The sequence below is a fragment of the Lepus europaeus genome, chromosome 7, assembly GCF_033115175.1.
Source record: "Lepus europaeus isolate LE1 chromosome 7, mLepTim1.pri, whole genome shotgun sequence".
Lineage (NCBI taxonomy): Eukaryota > Metazoa > Chordata > Mammalia > Lagomorpha > Leporidae > Lepus > Lepus europaeus.
The window spans coordinates 112,300,927-112,320,628 of record NC_084833.1 but is presented as its reverse complement, the minus strand read 5'-3'; the positions used below and the strand labels follow the sequence as shown (position 1 = coordinate 112,320,628).

At 38.7% G+C, this 19,702-nt stretch overlaps 2 protein-coding genes across 2 annotated transcripts; both read right to left on the bottom strand.

Moving 5' to 3' along the window:
* Positions 1 to 633: 633 nt before the first annotated feature.
* Positions 634 to 1,575, bottom strand: LOC133764738 (olfactory receptor 8D2-like). The gene has a single exon (XM_062198424.1). It carries the CDS (start codon positions 1,573 to 1,575, stop codon positions 634 to 636), a length of 942 nt encoding a protein of 313 aa, XP_062054408.1.
* Positions 1,576 to 15,390: 13,815 nt separating this feature from the next.
* LOC133763946 (olfactory receptor 10D1B-like) lies at positions 15,391 to 16,323 on the bottom strand. The gene has a single exon (XM_062197627.1). The coding sequence runs from the start codon at positions 16,321 to 16,323 to the stop codon at positions 15,391 to 15,393; it is 933 nt and encodes a 310-aa protein (XP_062053611.1).
* Between the last annotated feature and the right edge of the window lie 3,379 nt (positions 16,324 to 19,702).

The window sequence follows — 19,702 nt, the reverse complement described above, 5'->3', positions numbered from 1 at the left end:
GTCTCTACTTATCAACATTCTGTGTTCATATTGAAGTGTTTTTTTTTTTAATTAAGCTCCTACATATAAGGGAGAACATAAGGTATTTGTCTTTCTATATCTGGCATTTCATTCAACAGGGTGCCCTCTAGTCCCATCCACTTTGCTGCAAATGATAAGATTTTATTCTTTTTATTGCTGACCAATATTCAGATTTGTATATTTATCACATTATCTTTATCTACTCAACTGATGATGGACACCTTTGTTGATTCTATGTATTGGTTACTGTGAAAAGTGCTGCAATAAACATGGAAAAGTAGGCATATCTTTGATGCAATGATTTCGTGTATTTGGATATATACCCTATTTATCTGTTTTCTTCCTCATGGTTAGATGTAGTTTGATACGATATGTTATGATATAAAGTGATATATTTAATCTTTCTCTAGTGGATATAAGAGTATTCTGAGGAGAATGAAAGTGCTCTAGGTTGAGAGTAAGGCCCTCAGTGAAGAAGTGGAGGTTACCAAAAATAAACCATTTAAACATCGTAATTTAATATGGAATTGATTTGAAACTAGCTGCTCGTGCAAACAGCAATGAAAGATAAATTCTGTCTTTAAAAGTGCTAACTATTGAAAGTGTCATTTTTTACACAGACTCAGAAAATATTCTACTACTGAGAAATTTCTGTAGAGCTTCCTTGACATCCTTATTCCTAAGGCTGTAGATAAGGGGGTTAATCATGGGAATCACTGTGGTGTAAAATACAGAGGCCACCTTCTCCTGGATTGTGTCGCTGGTAGATGGTTTAAAATACATGAAGATGATGGAGCCATAGAAGACCCCAACAGCTGCAAGATGGGAGCTGCAGGTACTGAAGGCTTTGGACCTACCTTCGGCTGAATGAATTTGCAGAATGCTGGAAAGGATGAAGGTGTAAGAGGTGAAGATGGGTAACACACATGCCAACACGTTAAATCCAACCAGAATCATCACTAAAAGCTCCTTAGTGTTGTCTCTTGAGCAAGATATATTCAGAAGAGGAAGGATGTCACAAAAGTAGTGATGGATGACATTAGTCCCACAGAAGGAACGGCTAGATATATAGCTGGTATGGACAAAAGCCCCCAAAGCTCCCATTGTATACACGCTGGTGACCAGTAGAAAACAGATACGGGGGGACATGGTGACATTGTAGAGCAAGGGCTTACAGATGGCAACATAACGATCATATGCCATGGCTGTCAGCATGTAGGAGTCATCAATGCCAAAGAAGCAAAAGAAAAACAGCTGGGCCATGCACTCAGGAAAAGACAAGGAATTCTTCTCTGACACAAAGTTCATTAACATCTTGGGAATTATGACAGACGAATAACAGAGATCTATGAAGGACAAGTTACTGAGAAAATAGTACATAGGAGTGTGCAGCTGTGAACTGATCCTGATTAAAAAGACCAAGCCCAAGTTTCCCACAATGGAGACCATGTAAATCAGTAGAAAGAGTAGTAAGAGAGGGAGCTGGAGCCCTGGCTCATCTGTCAACCCCTCAAGGATAAAATAGGCTACTGAAGAATGATTTCCTGCATCCATTCATCTCCCAGTTGTGATAGTTCAAATCATCTGGAGAAGTTCCCGTTAGAAAAACATTGTCATCCGATAGGAACTGGTGGCTTGAGAGTGCTGAATGAAATAATTTCCAACTGATCCAGAGTTTGAATCATAAACCAAGTGACTCAAATATACTTTCGATTGAATCTTTATCAAGATGGTGTTAATTATTTTGGGTTCAGTGTTTATAACTCTCATGGAGTTTAGAAGTGAAAATTATTTTGTTTCCAATAGATCAAGCTTTAGATTTTTACCATAAAAGAAAAATAACTCTTCTTATTTGATAACCTTCAAAGAGGATCTTACAGAGCTGCTATCTTCTTCTTTGGTTTTCTATCTGAACACTGTTCTCCTCTGACTTGGAACTTGAACACTTCCTCACTGATGTCCCTTCAGCTTCTGCTGACCTCAGCACCTTCAAGGAATTGATTTGGCTCTTGACTTCAATCACAGGAGCTTTTGTCTCCCCAGCTTTGGTCCTTCCACTCCTCTCCGTTATTGGTTTTGAGTTTGCTTTGAGAGGAATAAAGCTGTGCTCTAGGTGGTAGAAAGAATGGAATACCAGAAAGGGGAGTCATTGTCATGTACTGAAAGAATCTGAGGAGAAGGAAAACCAACAACAGAACAAGGTGCAACCATTATTGAGCCCCTATCAGTTTCCATGAACAATGTTAAGAACATTACATTTACGGCCTCATTACATCTCATGTGATGCCATGACGATGATATATTCACTATTCCCTTTTTTGTTTTTAATCTCAATACAAAGAGAACAGATTTCATGTATTTATAGATATAATTCTGAGAAGATAACCATGCATCCCTTCCTCCTTCTCCCCCATCCTTTCCTTTTTCCCTTTGATTTTTGCAATAGCATAATTTCAATTTACTTTATAATTATAGACTTAATGCACCACTTGCCATAATGTTACAGAAGTAAAAATTAGAAAGACCATTGCACCACAGGAGTATAGATAAGCAATAAAAACAAGAATCAAATCTTAAAATATCAGTTGCATTCTTATACGTTGTGTGGGTTTTTTTTTTTTTTGTATTCTATATTAAGACTGAGATACAGAAAGGGTTAAGAAAATACTTTATCTGAGTTACAAATCTCAAAGCAAGATAATTTCCACTATCTTAAAAATGTTTATGTGCATATTTTTAGGGCATCCATTAAGATATAGAAATACAACTCTTAAATTTGTCTGTTTAATTAAAAGATCAATGTCCCCTAAACATCAACATTTTTTTTGAACCTGAACATTGAATAGTAACTTCTGCATAGCTGTAAATATTATGCTACTCTTACTGTCACTTCAATATCATTACCTCTATATTTTATTCTTGTTAGATAAATTAGAGTAGTTTTTATATACTTTTATAAACACTGAAAACATATCTTGTGTCTAAGAAAGAGTATATTATCTCTTCAATAACGTTAAGGTGGAAAATAAACAGAAGAGGAAGATATTCATGTATATACACACACCCATTTCTTCATGTGAAAATAAATGAGCCTCAAATCTACATATACCCATTTGAACAGCAACAACACAATACAACTGAGTATGCAACCCTTCCTTTTAGCTTTTTATTTATGGAGCAAGCTGTAAAATAAAACATTCTCTCTTTGCAGACAGTAAGAAAGTTCATAAGAAAACAGGCTTCTTGTTCAAGATAGAATATACCAATACTAAGTGGATGAGGAGGTCAGTGAAATATTGTAGCAAGTTCACAGAAGGCCTATCATGAATAATATTTTGTTTCTAGGTTCCTTGGATATTATCTAGTAGTCTTACCTATAACATTTCCTAAATGCAACTCTTCTTTGTTGGATCAAACCAGGATTACACATATTTTACAGAAGTCCCACTTTTTTTTCTATAAATTTTCCCTTATTCTTATGTCTACACTCATTTCTCCCAATAGTCCAACTTGTGTCTAACTATTTAAAATGTCTTTACCCAGGTAACTTCTCATTCCACATGACCTCATTTGCTTTGACTTCTTCCCTTCCCCTAAAGACATTTTAATCCTTTAAGGACATATATAATGTAATTTCTTATATTTGCGGTTTTTCTTTTCTTTTTTTTTTACTGGTCATTGTGAGGTGATAAACAGTTCAGACTTGATGTCAAATCAAAGTGGTTTCATTTTCAGGCATGGATACTTTCTAGCTGTGTTAACCTGAAGGACTTACTACTGTATAAACTCCAGTAACTTCGCTAATGTAAGATGAATAATTCCTCCCATATGCCCTTATTTATCCAGGACTTTATTGGAAGTCAGCCTTCTGTTGCTGAGAATACAGTATCATAGAGACAAATTCATAAATTTTATGAGACAGTCTCATAAAAGCTATATTCTAACAGGTGACATCAATAAACTAACAGATGCATGTGGAATTTAGAATCAAATAGTGAGAAAATCTACAAGGAAATAATGTGAAAGGAAGTGATTGATAATTAGCAATGGCAGTGGGAGGAGGACTGCTTAGGGGGTGACCACTGAGGTGAGTTCTGATTGAAGTGAGAGAGGGAGCCGTGGAAGTACCAGGTTGAAAGATGGTTTCAGACAGAAGGAGCACCAAGTTTAAAGTCTGTGACACAAAGCACGCTTGGCACATTTGAGCAGCATTCCAAGAGACCAAGATGGCTGCAGCAGACAGAGCAAGGGAGGGAATTATACAGGTGAAGGTTTTCGGTAGAACCAGGTGCCAGATGCTGGCCCATCCAGAAAGTGGGATTGTTACTCCAGGTGTGATGGGACAGCTTCAGAGAGTTTGCAGAAAGTGGAGTGTAAAGGTTCAACCAGGCTCACTGTTCTGTAAGAATATTCATTAAATAGTCACCTAGGAGTGCATTCAAGAAGCCACAGAGGAGGCAAAGTGTGACAGCTGAGAAATGATGGCTTTTGCCATTCTGTCAATGACAGTAATATCAAAAATGAATCAGATTAATTTGGGATGGATGATACTTGTTGGATATGGGTGTATGAGAATAGGAATTTTGGGACCTAAGATATTGGCTTGAGAAGCATCAATGGTATTATGAGGGTAGGTTGGGGATTTTTCCATTTGTTTTGTTTTACACATACATAGTTTGATGCCTATATCATTACCAAGTGGGTATGTTGAGTAGGAAACTCAATGCATGACTCTGCAAGTCAGGGAAAAGGCATGACAGGGAAATGGTTTTCTAGGTATTCACTACGTGGACTTCTTTAGAGCCAGGAGGTCTGATGAGGTCAATCAAGTGTGATGTGTGCAAAGACTTAACATGAAAAATTGTCAAAAATTTTAGGTATTGTCATTTTTACTGTTATTATCAGAAATTGTGTTAGTATTTTAAAAATTTCCTTCCATTCTATTTTTTTATTCCTTTTCATTTCTTTATTACCATATATCCAAGGCAGTAGTCCATCTGTGCATCTGTCATATGAATCAGAAGCATCTAGTGCACAACCTAGGATCTAGTGGAGACCTTGCATCTATTCTCTTTCCTCCCTTTCTTCAAATTCTGTCTACACATTGACTCCTGCCCACTTCTCAATTCTATTTTTCCATAATATTCCAATAAAGCAACACATCCAGAGATACATAAAAACGTCTTATTTTTCCTTTCAATTCTTTTGCTTTTCTTGTGATTGTATTCACATGCTTCACATATCTGTTTTTTCAGAAAAATTTAAATAATAAGCACCAGATTTAATTCAGTTCACATTTCCAACTTGATTCCCTTATGAAAAATATTCTTGTGTCGACTGTGTCATTAAAATTGACTTAACCTTTCTTTGTAGGGCAAGGTATTAGATAAAATGATTCTTATTACATCTCCAAGTACTGTATGAACCCTGAGGAACAGTGTCTCTCAAAAATATGGGTGTTTGAAGAAATTGGTTTGAGGACCGAGATTTTTAATCCTCAATAAAGAATTATTAGTGTATTTTATTAGAAACATTTGATTTAATTAAAAACTGGAATAGATTTTTTATTCCATAATTATAGCCAGGGGAGAAAGGAGCAGGCAGAAAGTTGATTATCTGGGATAAAAATGTCAGAGATAACATCAGGAGTTTCTTCCTTTCATTTTCAAGGTGGGTTTGAGAACAATTCTGAATTCATTGTTTGAAAAGCATAAAGTAGAGGAGGGCATAACTTTAAAAAATTAAAGATATTTATATATATATTTTTATATATCAGTATTTATGTATACATGTATATATATAAATAAACATAGATAGAGAGATAGATAGATAGATAGATAGAGAAAGACAGAGCTATTATCTGCTGCTTCACTTTCTAAATACTCATCAACTGAGGTTGGGCCAGCCTGAAACCAGGAGCAAGGAATGCAATCCAGTTTTCCCACATGGGAGACAAATATCCAATCATTTGAGCCATCATCTGCTCCCTCTCAGGATGTGCATTTAGGACTTAACTCAGGCACTGTAATATGATTTATGTACATATTAACCATGAAACTAAATACCTGATTCAAGAAGGGCATAATTTTTGCCCCTAAACATAGCAGTTTTTGATGTGGGCTAGGAGAGAAGAGCTTGAGACATTTATGTGAATATGGATGGATGGATGGATGGATGGGAAGGTGGGACTATCCCATCCACAAGTTTATTTCCCAAATGCCCAGAATAATGGAAGCTGAGATCTAGGAGTTCAATCCGAGTTTCCCACATAGGTTTCAGGAAATTAGTTACATGAGTCATCACTTCTGCTCCCAGGGCCTGAGTCAGGAGCCAGGGCCATTATTTGACGCCAGACAATCCAATGTGTGACACAGGCAATTTAACTGCTAGGACACATGCTTATTCCAGGAGCTCGAGTCTTTCTTCATATATTAGCTAATTATTTACTTAGCGGTGTTGTGTAAGTAGGCCAATGTTAGTATTCTTTCAATAAAAGGAATTTCTGACCTGATCAAATATTGCACTAATATGCTAATCAGTGCAACTGAGAATGGTCTATAAACTGACAAGTTCAGTACAAACGAGAGTTGTGATTGTGAATGGCCTTTCCATGGGAAGAGAGACAAGAGTCTGAGGTCAGAGACAGAGGAAAAGGAAGACTAATTGGTCTGTCCACATAACAAGTGTGCCCATAACGGGTCTGTCATGGAGCAGACCCTGTTAGCTTGATGTGTCTCACCCAGTGGGTATAAAACACCAGCTCCATCAGCATAGCTATTAAAAATGTTTAACCACCTTTCAACGTTAGATTACAACTACAGTATTTTATCAAATCTAGGTAGGAATTTGTGACTTACCTGAATATTATCATCAAGGAAAACGCTGTTGGGTTAGAACTTTAGTTTTCTACATTGCATGCATGTGCACACACACACACAGTCACTCACAAGATACTTTTATCCTCAAACACTAACAGCCCAGCATCTTTCACACTCAGGCAAAATAGTGGAGCTGATTCTGTATGAGAATTCAAGGGATATCTTTGAACAATAGCAGTTTAAGAGACGTAAACAGAGCATGAAAAAGTAATCTCAGTGACCACTACTGTTCAACTGTTAAGGGGAATTTTTATTTATACCTGTTTAGATTATACAAAATGATTATAAGCAAATGTTCTCTTTAGGGGCCATCATCTCAGGGGCTGGAGTATAAGGAGGAGGCAATTACAAATTACACATCTGCTGGCATTATCCCAGAAATCCAGAGATCCCTGAGGTATTTAAAACAAACATCAAACTTTGTCCTTTGAGTGTTGGCGAAATTAATTATGCTTCTATGGTTATCATCAAATTTTTAACATCATGTGCAAAATTATCCTGCTTTACAAAAATTAAAAAATAATAAATTATATTCCTTAGCATTTTAGAATTTTCCATAAGGATGTTCAAACTCACTCCCTCTCCATACACAGGAGCACTTTGTTTTATTTTCAACCAGTCTTCACATTTTAAAAGATTATATGTAAAGAAAACGAATAAGTGATGTGTTTTCTTTCTGTAGTTTCAAAATGTGTGGCCTGTGTTCCCACGGCACCTTCTCATCATATCACATGTATACAGAACATCTACATCCATATAATTTTCTGGCTTTAATTAAAGATAACATATATGGGCCGGCGTCGTGGCTTAACAGGCTAATCCTCCGCCTTGTGGTGCCGGCACACCGGGTTCTAGTCCCGGTTGGGGTGCCGGATTCTATCCCAGTTGCCCCTCTTCCAGGCCAGCTCTCTGCTATGGCCCGGGAAGGCAGTGGAGGATGGCCCAAGTGCTTGGGCCCTGCACCCGCAAGGGAGACCAGGAGAAGCACCTGGCTCCTGGCTTGGGATCAGCGCGATGCGCCGGCTGCAGCGGCCATTGGAGGGTGAACCAACAGTAAAGGAAGACCTTTCTCTCTGTCTCTCTCTCTCTCACTATCCACTCTGCCTGTAAAAAAAATAAAAATAAAAAATAACATATATGGCTTTTTGTCAATCTAAATTATTGTGAGTTGCCTGTTCATTTCTCTTTCTTGTTAAAGATTCTTCCTTCCTTCCTTCCTTCCTTCCTCCCTCCCTCCCTTTCTTTCTTTCTTTCTTTCTTTCTTTCTTCCTTTCTTCCTTTCTTCCTTTCTCTTCCTTCCTTCCTTCCTTTCTTCCTTCCTTTCTCCCTTTCTCTTTCTCTTTCTTTTTTTCTCATTCTTTAGATTTGCTCAATTATTTGAAAGTCAGAGCTAGAGAGAGTGAAAGACACACACACACACTCACACACACACAAAGAGAGAGAAAGATTTTTCCATCCTCTGGTTCATTCCTCAGAAAGCCTCAAAAGCCAGGGATGGACCAGATAGATACAGAGATCTTCCATATACTACTTCATTTCCCAAAATGGCTGCAACAGCCAGTGTTGGGCTAGGCCAAGGGCAGGAGCTGAAAGTTTCCTCTGGATCTCCCTCTTGGGTGCAGGGGCCCAAGGACTTGGGCCATCTTCTGCTGCTTTCCCAGGCCATAGCAGAGAGCTGGATCGGAAATGGAGCAGCCAGGACTCGAACCAGCGCCCATATCTGATACCAACACTGCAGCCAGTGGCTTTATGTGCTATGCCAAAGCACCAGCCCCCAAAATAAACATTAGAGTAGCAGAAATTTATTTCTGGAAGTGGAGAGAATTCTAAAGAGCATTAAGAGTAAAAGGCTTAGGTATCCATACTATACCTTGGTTGATCTGGAACACTCAGAATAGCCCTTCTTCTTTGTGGGCTTAGATCCAGATCTCTATAGAAAGATCATTGCCTTGACTCATCAGAGCATGGGAAATGACTGAGGTGTCTCCTCTCGCTGAAACTATGCTTTTCAGGATGCCAGTGGGGCTACCCATGGGGAGGGGATGAACCTCAGAACTGACTAGGATCTTGAGGAAGTTGGTAGATTCTAGGCACTATGGAACCAAGTGCCACAGATGTCACCCTATACATGAATCTGGCACAATTTCAGGTCCATCTTGGGTTTGGGTCACTTCAGGATGGGTGAATGAGACAAACACTGGGCATCCATCTTGCTAGATCATCTGCCTTTTGGGAACCCATCTGCAGGTTGCAGGCTTGTTTTCTGGGACTCCTGACTATTACACCACTTCTTCAGTTAAGTGCTGAAGAAAGTAAATGGTGGGAAAATGGTGAAGGAGAAGCTATGAGAAGGCAAATAATGGAAATTAAAAAAAAAGAAAGAAAAGAATGCTCTGTATGATCTTGGCAAGAGTGTCAAATATTAATCAGGACAACAAAACTTCTTCCTTTTTCAGTTTCATTCTGTATTCCTCCATTGTCAACTCTTACCAAGTAGCCTGAAGGCAAAGAGGAAATATTTTAAATCTTTGGCTTCATTTTCTAAAATCCTAAAAAAAAAGGGGGGGAGGTAGGTAAAACAGAACTGAGAGATGAAAAAATCAAATGTTGACAGAAGAAATACTCAGTGTTTGGCCACTAGACATGATGCTAGCCATTGACCTTGCAAAATGACTTTCTACAGGTTGAGGAAGGGCTACTCTATTTTAAATTTCCAGAAGGTTTTTTTTTTGTTTTTAAGATTTATTTATTTTACTTGAAAGTCACAGTTACACAGAGAGAGAAGGAAAGGCAGAGTGAAAGAGAAAGAGAGAAAGAGGTCTTCCATCTGCTAGTTCACTCCCCAGATGACTGCAATGGTCAGAGCTATGCTGATCAGAAACCAGGAGCCAGGAGCTTCTTCCGGGTCTCTCACATGGGTGCAGGGGCCCATGCACTTGGGCCATCTTCCACTGCCCTCCCAGGCCATAGCAGGGAGCTGGATCAGAAGTGGGGCAGCCAGGTCTTGAACCAGTGCCCATATGGGATGCTGGCACTGCAGGCTGTCACTTTACCCACTACATCACAGTGCCGGCCCCTCCGGAAAGTGTTTGATGAAGATGTATGCTGATTGAGTTTTTTTAAAGACTTATTTGTTTGAAAATCAGAGTTACACAGAGAAAGAAGGAGAGGCTGAGAGAGAGAGAGAGAGTAAGGTCTTCTACCTGCTGGTTCATTCCCCATTTGGCCGCAGCAGCCGGAGCTGCACCAATCTGAAGCCAGAAGCTAGGAGTTTCTTCTGGTTCTCCATGCAGGTGCAGGGGCCCAAAGACTTGGGCCAACTTCTACTACTTTCCCAGGCCATAGCAGAGAGCTGGATTGGAATTGAAGCTGCCAGGACTTGAACTGGCACCGACATGGGATGCCACTGCTGCACCACAGTGCTGGCACCCTGATTGACTTTTATGGAATGCTTTCTTGTCAGAAGACTACCTGAATTATTCTTGTTCATCTAGTTTATTTATTTATTTTTTTTTTTTGGACAGGCAGAGTGGACAGTGAGAGAGAGAGACAGAGAGGAAGGTCTTCATTTTTCTGTTGGTTCACCCCCCAATGGCCGCTGTGACCGGCATGCTGCGGCCAGGCACCACACTGATCCGAAGCCAGGAGCCAGGTGCTTTTCCTGGTCTCCCATGCAGATGCAGGGTCCAAGAACTTGGGCCATCCTCCACTGAACTTCCCTGGCCACAGCAGAGAGCTGGACAGGAAGAGGAGCGACAGGGACAGAATCCAGTGCCCTGACCAGGACTAGAACCCGGTGTGCCGGCACCACAGGTGGAGGATTAGCCTATTGAGCCATGGCGCCGGCCATTTATCTAGTTTATATGATGAATTATATCACTGACTTTTGAATCATAAATATTATTTCATGTATAATCCTGAGTTTCTAATGACATATTAGCTTTTTAAGTTATTGAGGGATTCAATTAAAATTTTATTATGACTTATTATACATATTTTTCATGGGAGATATTAGCCTTTAATTTTATATTCCTCCAGCATTCTAGCCTAGTGCTTGTCTAGTGCTTATTTTAAGGTAATGTTGGTGTTACTTAATAAATTGTGAAGTACTGCTTCTTGTTTTATATTATATAAGAATTTCTATGTTGTAAAGAGCAGTAGAGAATATGCTAAATATTTGTGGACATATATGTATATGACAATTGGCTTTACACATGTTAATTTTGATTTTTTAAAATTTAACTTTCCTATATTTTGGTATACTGATTTTTAAGATAATAATTATCACTCCATAGAATAGTTAGATGAGAAAAACATTAGAGTGCTTAACATTGATTGTTAGAGTATTTAATCAATTCCTCTTTTATTTAAAATTTTATAACTGCAAAATCATATATATCTATCCAACTATCTATCTCTCTATTTATATATACATATATACCTTTCATAAGTTCATCACCTAAGACACTGACTTACATAACATATAATTTATATAATTTTATTTTGATATTGCCTATTCACTTCAGAACTCTTAAGAAGCTTGACTTTAGGGCCGGCTCTCTGATATAGTGTTTTAAGCCTCCAGCTGCAGCAGCAGCATCCCATATGAGCACTTTTTTGAGTCCAGATACTCCACTTCTGATCCAGCTCTCTGCTAATGGCCTGGGAAAACAGTGAAAGATGGACCAAGTCCTTGGGCCCCTCCTGGATCCTGCCTTTGGATCAGCCCAGCTCCAGCCGAAATGGTCATTGGAGTAGTGAACCAGCAAATGGAAGACCCCTCTCTATGTATCTCCCTCTGTCTGTGGCTCTGCCTCCAAGATAAAAAGGTTGACTTCATAGAATTACATAAATAAGAAATTGGTGAGAAGATTTATGTCCTTTATTCTGGCTTCAGTTTCATTTGATATATTCATTAGTGTTTCAGATATAATCAGTGAATTTCTAAGAAGAAAAGCTTGAATTTGAATGCGAAAGGTTCCATCTTTAATTATAGTTCCATTGACATAAGATTTTGGGGGACATTACTTAACATGGAATTCAGCTGCCACATCTGAAGAAATTTGGATTAAAATACACTTTTTGGTTATGTAGGGGTTAGTACTCAAACAGTATTCTTCACTTTGTGTTTCTATATGGGGGCAAACTGTTGAAATCTTTACTTAATAAATGCTAAACTGATCTTCTGTATATAAAGAGAATTGAAAATGAATCTTGATGTGAATGGAAGGGGAGAGAGAGCGGGAAAGGGGAGGGTTGCGGGTGGGAGGGAAGTTTGGGGGTGGGGAAAGCCATTGTGGTCCATAAGCTGTACATTGGAAATTTATATTCATTAAATAAAAGTTAAAAAAAAAGAAAGTGTATATGAAAGTCTGAGGGAGAACTTTTGCTACATTTTCAGAAACTAAATAATGGGATTTATTTTGTCCCTGTCCTCTATAGAATTGGCTCTAATAGTAATAACCATACCATTACTTTATTTTACCTATTACCTTTAGAGTTTAACATGCCTCATTTAACAAATTCTGTTAACTACTCTGTTTATAACAAAATAAGGACTGTAGATAGGTAAAATCAGTAAGAAGATAAGAGTGATCTACTAGTTTGGAGTAAATATTTTAAATAGTGTTAGGAGTGAGCACTAAGGAGATTTCAAATAGGTAGATGAGCAATGATATTGATGGATGATGGGTTGAAATGAATGTCTGAGAAGACAGATGGCTTTATGGTTACAAGAGTTTGGCTCCAAGAGTTAATTAATTAAGACTTCATGCCAAGGAAGAGAGTGAAGATAATGCCAACTAATGGAGTCTGGAGACAAGTGTTGGGAGTGTAGTCTCTTGAAGTTCTGGTACAGAAGAAAGAATTCTAGTTCGTAAAGAGTTGGAGCTGAAAATGAAGATAAACACTTAAGTCTAGGTATACAGTACAGAGTGATCCTATCTGCAAAGAAGAGGATAATGGGAAGTTGCTTTTGTCATAAGAAAGAAGACAAGAATGTAATTACAGAAATTTACATCTTTTGGTGCTTTCCAAAAACAAAAAACTATCACTTCAGGTTCTATAGGTACAGGAATAAGACAAGAGAAACTCCTGTCTTGGGGCAAATGTGTTCTAGACACAAGCCACAAATAATTAGACATACGTAATAAATTTCCCACTAATGAGAAGTATTAAAAACAAACAAAAAAAATGTATGGCAAGACAAGTGGAAAAGGTGTGATGGAGGGTGGGTGTTTTGACAGTATGGTTGGAGAAGGATTAGACAGAGGAGCTTGATAGGCTCAGGGTCTTTAGAATGTGCCTATTACTGATTGATTTATGCTGTTGCTCTACTTCCCTGCCTACTTCTCTTTACTGCATTTTACCTGTCAGAGCTGTGTCCAAAAGTTTTTGTTGAATGAATAAAGAACATGACTAAAACCACATTTTCTCTATTTAAATTTTTCATTTATTTATTTTCAATTTATTTTGATAGCAGAGAGGGAGAGATGGAGAAAGATCTTCCATCCAGTGGTTTACTCCCCAAATGTGCACAACATTCAGGGCTGGAGCAGGCCACGTGTAGTAGCCCAGAACTTCATCTGAGTCTCCCATGTGGGTGGCAGGGACACAAGTACTTCAGCTATCATCTGCTGCCTCTCAGGGTGTTTGTTAACAGGAAGCTGGATCAGAAGCTGAATACCCAGGACTGAAACAGTCACTCTTACATAGGATGTGAGACTCCCAAGAGTTGACTTATCAGCTTGTACCAAACACCTTCCACATGTTTTCTCTATTTCACAAATACCCATTAAATGACAAATATTGTGACTATCAGTGTAGTTTCACATGAATGGTTACAAGAAAAACAGGCTCTCAAAATTCTGAAGATTTTTAAAAGGTACAAATGAACTGAAAGATACAAGGAGACTGAGGTTCTGCTTCATCAACTGCAACAACAACAAAGCATCTGGGATCCAGACCTTCAGCTCATAAATAAAGGAACTGTCAGTTCTCTACTTTCAGTCCCAGTTGGGTCTTTTTTGTCCTTACCCTTCTTGAGTCTACCTAATTTTTGCTTTTGGAAAATGCTTTGCCAAAACATATCCTACCACAGTGGAATAGAGGCTTTGTCAAGTCTTATTCAAAGGATAGAGAAGTGAGAACCTGACTGCTTGAAATCAGAAGTTTTCACAAAGAACATTATATTTGACGTGGGTCTTGAGTGTTAGGAATGCGGCTGTCTGGCTAAAAGAGAATGTAAACGGAGAGAATAAAAGGAACAGAGCTTAAGAGAAGAGAGTAGGAAGCAGTGTTCTCTTCAGAAGTTTGCATCGGCTCACTAGTCCGACCCGAGACTCAGACAAAATATTGTCATTGGTTCAGTCTGGCAGATCCCCTGACTGAACTCTGATTCTGCAAAGAACCAAGTGAGGGGACACTTATTCTGACCCTGCCCCTTCCCTCCCTGTCTGCACCCTTTCTTCCTACCACTCTTTCCTTCCCCACCATGTCTTTTTCTCCCCATCATGCTCTTCTCATCAGCCGTTTTTCTTCCTGTCTTCACCTTTTCTTCCTAATCTCCATCCTTCTCATCATTCCCTTGTTTCTCATCATTCCCTTCTTACTCTGTGTTTTTTCCCATCAAATTGTGGTCTAGATTATAATGACACTCTTCTTATAGCAAACTCAAGTGGAAAAGACAAAGGAATATAAAAGATAAGAAACTAAAGTCAAAGTCTTTCTGTGAGCAGAACTCACAAAACTGTGAAATAGTAGCTTTGACTTTACCGTGACACTTGGCTGTACTAGAGATCACAAAGCCAAACAAAATTTTCTAATATTGAAAGAATAAAAACAGAGTAAGTCACCTCTTCACGTATTCTACATATCCACTTTCTCCACATTCTACCTTTCTCTCTCTCTCTTTTTCTGTTGCCACAGTATCCAGCTAGACTTCCTTCCAGGTCCAAGACCAATAGACACCTTTTGTAGGTGACATAGAACACTAGCACCTCTGATTCATTCATCAGAGATCTTAGCTTCCTTGCATAAATCATTTTTGTTTACATAACTTCCTTGTGTTTCAGAAGTCACAGGATACAACCTGAAGCCATTTGATTGAACCTCTTTCACTCTTTTAAGTAATTGTATGCCATCAAATGAGGACATTCAATGCAGACATTTGAGGGGAGAATTCCACAATACTGCCAGTGAAGATTAGGAAGTGAAACACTAAGGAGAAAGAAACAAAAGAGAGAATGTAAGAGTAGGAATATACATAAGGAAATTGAAGAGACAGTTCAGTGTATTTCCACAACTGGGGAGAAATAATCATTCTTGTGTGCAAGTATTTATTAGTTATGTGATTGTAATTTATGTCTTTAAGTCTTACCTTCCTCACTGTCAAAGGAGGCAGTGGTAATATCTGTGCTCTCTATTGCAAAAAGGAAACATCTTTTGTAAGCGAAATGGCATATTAATGTGTTAAGTACTGATCCTCTCTCCATCACTTGTCAGAAAAGGATGCCGCCTCCTGTAGCACCTTTCTCAGAGAATACTTTACTTCCTTGTTTCTTAAGCTATAGATCAAAGGGTTCAGCATGGGAGTAACCAGGTTATTCAGTATCTGAACAGTTGCATTAAGCCAGGGATTAGGAGTGGGTTGCAGGTAGATAAGGACCACTGGCATGAAGGAGAGAAGGATGGCGGTGAGGTGGGCACTGCAGGTGGAGAAGGCACGGCGTCGGCCCTCTTTAGATCGAATTCGAAGAATTGAGCAAACAATGCAGCTGTAGGAGGTGAGGATGAGAAGGAAGCAGCTGAGGGGCATGAGGCCCACGCTGATGAACCCCACCATCTCCAGGGATGAGGTATCTGCACAAGCCAGCTTCAGCATCACTGGGATATCACAGAAGTAATAGTCCACATCATTGGGGCCACAGTAGGGCAATTGGAAGGTGAGAGTGGTTAGAAAGGTGGCCTGAACACAGCCAAACAATGAGGTCCCAGTGGCCAGGATGGCACACACTCTGTGACTCATGATGATCGTGTATCGCAGAGGGTAACATATGGCAACAAAGCGGTCGTAGGCCATCACTGTGTACAGGAAACACTCGGTGCAGCCCAGGAAATGGTAGAAGAAGAGCTGGGACACGCAGCCTGCATAGGAGATGGTGCGGCTGTTCCCTGAGAGGTAGAACAGCATCTTGGGGGAACTCACAGAAGGGAAAAATATATCGCATACAGACAGTTTGCACAGGAAGAAGTACATAGGAGTGTGAAGCCGAGTGGAGGAAACAATTGCTAGTAGGATGAGCAAGTTCCCCAGAAGGGTGAAGACATAGAAGGACAAAAACAGGATAAGCAGCATGGTCTCCAGACCCTCTGTGTGGGGGATGCCCAGCAGGATAAACTCGGCCACCATCGAGGCATTCCTCATTTTTGTCAGAATCTTGGACTTCAAAATAGAGCACAAGGTTCCGTAATGTGAGGCCTTACATCAAACTGAGGAGCCATCTGTTGGATGTGTTGGTTTCATATTTTAGCAATCAACAGTCAGCCTTCTGATGTAGGGACAGATCTATATAAAAACACAAGGACAATGCAAACTTAACTAGATTCTGGAAATTTGATTTTGACCAAGCTGGATAAGGATATAAAAATCTATCTTTTGTGCATATTATAATTAACACATATTTTTCTCAAGGGAATCTGACAGAAGGTGCTTCTGTCATCAAAGAGTGTGAGAGAATCTCTATTTTATTTCTATGCTTTTAAAATTCCAACTATGCCTCAACAGTAGGACCCATTTAGGAATTATGTGACAGCTGTAAGATAAATGAAAATTTGGAGAAAATGTTTCAGTTTTTGGAGAAAGAATTTATGCATGGAATGGTGTGTTTGTACACAACTGTGTATTTTGAGAGTGTGTATATGTCTGTAGACTAACGAGAGAGTTGTGGAAGGGAACAAAGCCAGGCTCACTGCTCAATTGTACATGTGCAATGGACCCAAAGGCATATCACAAAGCTTTTGAGCAATGAACTGAAATTCAAAGTATCAAATAGGTCTTCTACTAACATCTGAGTGGCACATTTGAAGGACAAACATAGTGCAGGCTTTGGGAGTTGAATTGACATTGGAAATGACAGTTTGTTAAAGTAAACACAAACAGACACAGACACACACATACACACACACTCGCACACACTTGTAAATAAAATCAATTTTCTCCCAATAATTTTAACAGGATCCAAGGTCTAATAACATAACACGAAACATGTCCAGATTAAAATCTGAAATTATTCAACAAGTAACAAGAACACACAAGAAATATATCCATTCTCAAGAGAAAAGATTATCAACAGATACTAACTCTAAGAGAATCCAGATATTGGAAATTGCCAAAAATTTTGTATCATTTACTACAACTATGTTCCATGAGCTATAGATAAGTCCATTTGAAATGAATGGAAATAGGATAGTTCTTGGCAGAGAAATGTAAAGTATGAAACATGAAGGAGATAGAAATTTTAGTGCTGAAAAATGTTGTTCACGCTTAGAAAAGTAGATATATTTAATACTACCTCCTGAGCATTTCTTGTGATTCAGTCATTGGTAGCTCTGAGGGAGCAATTAAAGATAAACACATTTACCATGCAAAATACTATATCCCCTTTTTAAGTCTGCTTTCTAGAGAATGGACACTACTCCTGATCTCAATGCTTCATGTTAAGGACTATCTTTATTTTCCTATTGCTTACATGTTTAAGTTTTTTCATGTGGTTACATCCTAACACCTTCACTCAGTTATATAAATGTTTCAAGTACTATGTAGATATGAACAATGAGCATCTTTATTTAAGAAGTTAATAACTATTATACTTAGTGAAATAAGCCAGTTCCCAAAAGACAGCTACCCTATGTTTCCCCTGATCTCTGGCAACTAATAGAGTACCTAACGTGTAACGTGTAAGAGTGCAATTGACATTTTGAAATTCAGTGATTGTTTACAGCCCTTGTTTCTACTTTCAGGAACAGTCTTTTTTTATTTCCCGCTATTTGATCAACATATTGCTGAGCATAGTGTTAAACTTATGAATGTAAACTGAAAATAGATCTTTGTAAAAATTAGGAGTGGGAAGGGGAGAGAGAAGGGAAGAGGGTCAGAGCATGGGTGAGAGGGAGGGTAGGGTGGGAAGAATCACTGTGTTCCTAAGCCCATATATATGAAATTTCTATACCTTAAATAAAAGTTTAAAATAATTTAATAAATAATTAATTGTTTCTTAATTGTCTCCAAATGCATCTTAAAAGTAGCATTAATAAACTACGTACGTTGAAAGAAAGATTATAAATTGGATAAGTGGCAAGACATCCCATGTGGAAATGATTTAATACAAATAATAGTTCAATATTGACTACACATTTGCAAAGTACTATGACAAAATTTAGGTTCAACAATCTTTTTCTTAACCAGGTCTCAGAAAAATCTTGCTAATTAGGAGAGGAAACTCAGGCAGAAAGTGATTTAATAGCTTGATCATACATCTGCAAAAAGACTGAGCTATGATTCCAACCCAGTTCTGACTCCAGGAACAATAATTCCAACACTTCTTCCGTAAAAGCACCATGGTAATTTTGTTTGGAGAAGCAAAGACATCATACCCAGTTTCAAATACTTGAAAATCTATTATGTAGGTTTCTCATGTGCTTTTCCATGGTTAATAACCAGTGAAAAGTTGTGGGAGATAATTTTTTAAGAAACCTTAGTTTTATATCAGTATAGAAAAAAAGTTTTTATGAGGTAAATTACCTTGTGAAGATTTAACAATGATACAGATATCTCTAAAACAATAAAAATTATGACTATAGCTATAGTAATCACAATAATAGCAATTTGATACCATTTTTAATATTTCCTTAAAAAAGAGAGGTGTATGGGGCCGGCACTGTGGCACAGTGGGTTAACACCCTGGCCTGACGCGCCAGCATCCCATATGAGTGCTGATTCGAGTCCCGGCTGCTCCTCTTCCGATCCAGCTCTCTGCTATGGCCTGAGAAAGCAGTAGAAGATAGTCCAAGTCCTTAGGCCCCTGCACCCACTTGGGAGACCCGGAAGAAGCTCCTAGCTCCTGGCTCCTGGCTTCAGATCGGCACAGCCCCGGCCAACTGGGGAGTGAACCATTGGATGGAAGATCTCTCTTTCTCTCTCTCTCTGCCTTTCATCTCTCTGTGTAACTCTAATTTTCAAATAAATAAATAAATATTTTAAAAAATAAAAATGAAAAAGAGAGGTGTATAGCATAGAGCAGTCCAGAATGTTGCTGAAGGAAACTGCCTTAGGATGGTAGGGGCTTGTTGGGATGCCTTTATTTAAAGTTCATAGTTAAGGAACATATATAAAAATTGAGTTATATTGAAAAATATGTCTAGATATTGCATGCTTTATGTACACTAATTCTTTTAGTTATTACTACAGCTCCATCAGACAAGTAGTCTTACTTTCCATTTTACACTGGAAAACTAAGGCATTGTGGCTTAGAGGGCTTATCTGCCACTTTAGATGCCTATATCCACAGCTGGTGTCCGGGATCAAGTTCCATCTCAGCATCCAATCCAGGTTCCAGTTAACATGCTTGAGAGTAGGCAGATGATGGCCCAGGTACTTAGGATCCTGCCACCCATGTGGGAGACCTGGATGGAGTTGCTGGTTTCTGGCTTTGACTTGGCCCAGCCTTGGCTCTTATGGGCATTTGGAGAGTGAATCAGTGAAGGTGAGATCTCTCTCTCTCTCTCTCTCTCCCTCTCCCTCTCCC

Bases quoted from the DNA above. Each gene is read 5' to 3' on its own strand.
- LOC133764738 (XM_062198424.1), bottom strand. From the start codon at position 1,575: ATGGATGCAGGAAATCATTCTTCAGTAGCCTATTTTATCCTTGAGGGG.
- LOC133763946 (XM_062197627.1), bottom strand. From the start codon at position 16,323: ATGAGGAATGCCTCGATGGTGGCCGAGTTTATCCTGCTGGGCATCCCC.